At 34.0% G+C, this 6,000-nt stretch overlaps 1 protein-coding gene across 1 annotated transcript in view; it reads left to right on the top strand.

Annotated features, from left to right (window-relative positions):
- Nucleotides 1-2,089: 2,089 nt before the first annotated feature.
- LOC105297207 overlaps nt 2,090-6,000 on the top strand; it is a 30,691-nt gene continuing 26,780 nt past the window's right edge. The window contains exon 1 of the mRNA XM_023535103.1: nt 2,090-2,103. Coding sequence (XP_023390871.1) covers nt 2,090-2,103 — 14 coding nt within the window. The remainder of the gene's footprint in view (nt 2,104-6,000) is intronic.

Here is a 6,000-nt window from a genome sequence, read left to right as displayed (position 1 = left end):
GATCTAATCTAATTAAGCCATAGCTAAATTAACTTGAATAGGATCCATTTAAAATAATAGACCTGAAATGATGTGGATGAGTATCTTTCTTGGAAAACCTACCTTTTTGTAATTATTGATATTATGTCCTGAAGCACATTTAATTAGTACTTATCACCATCCTCAAAATAATAATAATTATAATATATTCAATAATGTGTTAGGCACTGTTTGATCTATTTTGCTAGTAAATCCATTATTCAAAAAGGAAGTAAATCCCATGAAAGTCTGTTGGTTACATAATCCACAGATGAAGAACCTGATAAAATGCTTATGAAATAAACAGGCCTGATGGAAAGAAAATCATTTCTATCTTTGAAAGACCTGTGCTTTAAAACTGGTGGTATTTAAAGAACTGTGTTTAAACATGAGTATGTTAGCACTACAGGAAAACTGAATACCCAGAGTTACTGCAGAATACAAAGAGCTGCTACAGAAGTAATTCCAGGTTCCATGGAAGTTGTAGAACTAGTCCATAATTTGGGGAAAGAGTACCCATGGTGCTGAAATCATTGCTTAAGAAATCCCCAAAACCCACTAGGATGTAAACTGTTGCTTTCTTTTCCAAAAAAAATAAAATAAAATAAAATAAAATAAAGCCATTTTCTTTAATTGATTAATTATTAGTGATGCCTTAATAAAAATTAGTCAACAAGTGATATTAGCATTTATTGTAAAGTCTATTATTTTTATTAACAATTATGCTTCAGAAAACTCAAGAATTATTTTTTTTCTAAAGAATTATGATGATCCAGCTCCACAAAAAGATATGCAGTTAGAAAATAAGTAGATTTAGAAAGGATATTTTATATCATTGAATCCAAGTCCTACACTTTGCAGATAAGAAAACTGAGGCTCAAGAAGTTTGTTTAGCCAAAGTTCAAGGCTTAATAGTGACATTTTCAGCCCTAGAAACTATGTCTTCAAATGATAAAAATAAAAGTAATATTTTTGTGAACATTTACTGTGTGCCGAGCATTGTGTTAAGCATTTGGGATGTGTTATTTTAGTTAATTCTCACAACAAGCCTGGGACATACTATTTGGGTGGGATTAAATTGACTTTAACTAACTCTTCCACATCAAATTAGTATCCTCTGAGATTCAACTTTGTGTTTCCACAGAAAGTGTAACTGTAGCATAGGAAGACGAAATAACATTAAATTGTGAATAAAATGTTGCCACTATATTTCAGTGACTTCTCATGCAGATAATAATTTTACCAGGGATTCATTGTAACTAAGGAAATACATACTCATTAACCCACATATGAGTGGACAAAAGGTCAAGAGGGTAGAGGGAAGTAGACTTTTTCTATAATAACTTTCTAAATATTAAAAGATATCCACCTAATCAATAGCAATCTACAGATAGCACTTAAGCATATTTTCTGCTTATCCTCTACAAACAAAGTATAAAGTGGTCCAAAATAAGTTTACTTGCTCTTTAAAATTGGGTTTTGGAAAGAAATAAATTTTTATAAGCATCTGCCCTATTTGGGGTACACAGTTTACATCTGTAAGCCAGGATGCAATCACATTTTAGAAGTATGTCTGTGTTGTGATTCTGTCACAAAGTCAACAGTGTTCCTACTTGTATTAACTGGCCCTCCACGTCCATCCATAGTCCACAGAGTGTTCCCAACAAAGCCAGAGGGGACTGACGACTTAGAGCCAAACTACGTATAGAGACTGGAACTACACCAACTCCCTAGAGGGAAGCAGCATTTGAGAAGAAGCCTGAGAGCTCAACCGCACAGTCAGAGGGACATATGTGTGCACAGCTTCACTATGTTTGCTGAACTTTGTTCTCTCTCACTGGAGCTCTTGATGGGATCATCGCAATCACAAGTATCCATAGAATACCAGGCTATTTTTCATAACGTAAGAAGGAAAGAAGGCAGGGAATGGGGTGGTGGATGGGGCAGGGGGAGGAGGGGTGAGGGGGAATAGAAAGAGGGAAAGGAGGGAGGAAGGAAGGGAAGAGGGAGGGAGGAAAGGTAGACTGGAGGGAGGGAAATCTACAGAAGCTGCCTACTAAACTTAGCGAATATGTCACAAGCCAGGTAAGCCCAGAAGTTTTAAGCCATTAAATACTCAAAAAAAAAAGAAAAAAGAAAGGTTTTGCTTTTGTTTTCTGATACTTGAGAGTAAGAAGCAGAGGAAGGGAGTGGTTTCTGTTAGAGACTCTCCTCCAAAATTTTTACGAATTGAATCTTGCTCTTGTTCCAGATGTTTTCATTTCTGATCATCATCTTTGTTGGATTTACCCACTGAACCCTAGGAGAATGTAAAGAAATGTTTTACTCTGAGTTGTTTAAGAAATTAAAACGATCTTGCTTACTTTGTATGAAAGTACACTTCGCTTCCCTTCACGAGACCATTATGAAGTCACATTAGCAGTATGTTATGTAAAGATGCTCAGAGACTAGACTAGTTGGTACAATTAGAAACTCAGCTTAATTCAGTAAAGCCAGTCATTTCAGATAGGAATAAAAATGACAAGGTAAGCAATATTAACATCTGCTAAACTTTCTTATAAATACACACTAAATCTCTTCAAAGGTAAACTCAAAGTCCTTCCGAATCAGACACATCATCTACAAATACTAACCAAAATAATCATAAAAGATATGTCTCTTTCAACCAGTTAGAATGAATTTGATCATTCTGAAAACAATTTGCTATTCATCTCAACACTGCATTATTTTTATGAGTCAACTGTATTACGAACACTGCAAAACATCAGAGAAAGTTTTATAGAGCAAAGACCATTTACATATACTAATTTGGCAAAAATTGCTTTCAAAATCACAATGTTTTACAAAGTCCATATTCTATTCTTCCTTTAGTGCTTTTTTGACAGTTGGAAATGGGTACAAGTTGTAATTTACTTGTATCCATTTTCTACTTTAGTAATGTCCAGTAAAATCATTCAAACAGCATGACAGATAAAAGGCAATAATGAAAAGTGTTTGAAATCTTCTGATAGCTCTAATGTGCACTGAATGCAAACAGTAGCTGGTGATTAAAATATACATAAATAATGTGAGTGTATATATATATATATATATATATATATATATATATATATATATATGATTATATAAGATATAGACATATGTCTGATGTCTACTAAGCTAGTCCCTAAATGCATTTAAGTTTCCTGCAATTAAAATGTTATGTAAAATGATAGGCATAGATCCAGTAATCCCCAAAGCTCGTAGTCCACCTTTACTTTACCTAAATGGAGAATTGCTTTGAGAAAAATCCTGTTAGGATATAGGGAGATCTGACATATATTTTTGTCGTCATGAAAACAGAACAACAACAAAAAAGACATCATATGTGAAGTCAATGGCAGCTAAACCCATCATGTTTTCCATCAAATAACACTCCACGATTTGAAAATTATGGGGAAAACAGGCAATGAATTACAAGGAAGAGGGAAAGTCAGTTATGGTGATTACTAAAATAGCCACACATTTCAGAAATGACTGACTAAACAGGGCCATAATACACTTCAAGTCATGCGAAACAGAAAATTAACCAGTGTTTGCACGCACTATGTGTGTTTTGTTAACAGGGTGATTTTGATTAAGTTTATGGTCGCATTGCAGGATCACAAGACTTCACAAAGAGGTTTACTTTAAATATGAAATCTTTCAACTGTAAAAGTAATCATGTCTGAAGGAGGCTGGACATTTAATATTTCTCTAAATTGGAGTTATCTCTCTTTCGCTCTCTTTTTCAGGTGGCCCGAGGCTTCATTTTTCTATGAATTGAGCAACTGACTACACCTACCCCTCTACAAAGAACAAAATATAAAAATTTAAAGGAAAAGAAATGCAACCCTTCACTTTATATTAGTCCTCTCATAAATTTAATATCTACTGTTCATTATCTGGAGAGCTGAATAATGTAAAAGACATTTTCTTTTGTATTCTTATTTTGCCTAAGTTAAAAACAAGTCGGTAATACAATTAACTTGATATTTTCTGTGGGCCCCAGAAATCTTAACAACGGTGATAACACATCCAGTTCATCTAGAGGCCACAGCCACAAAACTTACAGTGAAAAAGAAAAAAAAAGAAAGGGGGAGGGATAGTTAAAGAATGAGATAGCAAGTTCACAGCTTTTCTCTTCTAACTTACTATATAGGAAGACCTTGCTAAAGAATAAATCTTACTGGACTGTATTTCACTACCCACTTAGTTCCCAAGAGGTTATTAACATTGATTTGAGCATGTGACCTTTGAAACAGGATGCATGGCTACTTTTGATGATCTATAAGCCCGATATATAATACATGACAGGCAGAAAGATAAAGAATTGAATCCAGTATATGAAGATAGGTATTGTAAATGATAACATTGCTATTTCAACTTATTCATTTATCACTTCAGGGGGTGTTACATAAAAATTCTCATTATCCTCTAGATTTCATAAGCAAATTTCAGGATGTAAGCATAATGCTTATGGCTAATACTATATGATATACTTTGATGTTGCTAAGAGAGTAGATCTTAAATGTTCTCACCACAAAAACGAAATAGTAATTATGTGGCAGAATGAAGAGGTTAGTTAATGTTGTGCTCATAATTATGATGCGACTTGTAAATGTTACCAAATCTACACACTGTACACTTTAGACTTACACAATGCTATGTGTCAATAAAGCTGGGGGGAGGGGGAATTAAAAAAAAAAAAACATAAAAGTTTCAGGATGTAACACGATTGCCATTTACTGGATAGATGATGTCATCTTAACAATGAGCATAATTTATAATATCATATAGTCTTTCATAATATTATAAAGTTGAATGGAAAATCAAACAGAATGTAAAATGTGAAAATTACATGATCACATTTGTTTTATAGATAAAAATGTAGAATTCAGTAATTTTGCAAAATATTTTTGTCAAACATCTGACCATCTTTTATAATTTGTCTGTTCTTATAAAGTTGAATGAAAAACCAAACAGAATGTAAAATGTGAAAATTATATGATCGCATTTAAGTTTTATAGATAAAAATGCAGAATTCAGTAATTTTGCAAAATGTTTTTGTCAAACATCTGACCATCTTTGATAATTTGTCTGTTCTTATTTACTTCAGAAATAATATTATTAATAATTACCCTGTTCACCCTGTTCATACATCTAATTTCTAAAGATTTATATAAAGAGGAAAAATAATGGCAAAGGTAATAGTAGTAGCATCAAAACCAATGCAAATTGCTTTATTTACTGAATATTTCATGTTTCAGGCAAAGTACTCTTAAAATGCATTATCTCATCTAATGTCCACAGCAATACTAGTAAATAGGTAGGTGCTCCTATCATTCCTATTTTAGAGATAAGAAAACTGAGGACCAAAGAGGTTACACATTAAGAATTTAATCCCCAGTCCATTCAGAGACCAACACAGTAACCCAGGACACACAGACACACAGACAACAATTTCTAACAATCATTCCATTGCATCCTCCTCCTATGGCTTTGAGTAAGACATTAAAAATTTCCATTTCTCAGATTTTTTCCTATATAAAATGAGGGCATAAAAGGAAGTAAATAAGACTTGCTTTCTAGCAGACAGCTATGTGAGTAACTCCTGAATTTATGTTATTCAAAGCAAATAACAGCTCATAGCATGGCTGGTGCTTTTGCCTATTAGAGTGGGCATGACTGAAGTGAGGAATCCAACTGCTTGGAAAAGGTCGAACAGATATGATCTAGGTCTTGCAAGGACCTTGGGTAAAAGTCAGTAATAGGGAAAGGCACTTGTCTCGGCAAATATTCAAGTGAGGCCCAGAGCATCAGATTCAGAGAGTCAGCAAAGCAGAACAAGAGCATGGGGTGAGTAGAGAAACTGAATGACCCTGGCCTTTCTGCCTGGTTAGATATCACCTGGGCTCCTGGGCACCAGCTGTAGCCAGGATAAGATCAGAAAGTACAGTGGAT

The sequence above is a fragment of the Pteropus vampyrus genome, unplaced genomic scaffold (genome assembly GCF_000151845.1).
Source record: "Pteropus vampyrus isolate Shadow unplaced genomic scaffold, Pvam_2.0 Scaffold136, whole genome shotgun sequence".
In the NCBI taxonomy this organism is placed as follows: Eukaryota; Metazoa; Chordata; class Mammalia; order Chiroptera; family Pteropodidae; genus Pteropus; species Pteropus vampyrus.
Note: the sequence above shows the minus strand (reverse complement) of the source record. Positions and strands in the feature narration are given on the sequence as shown.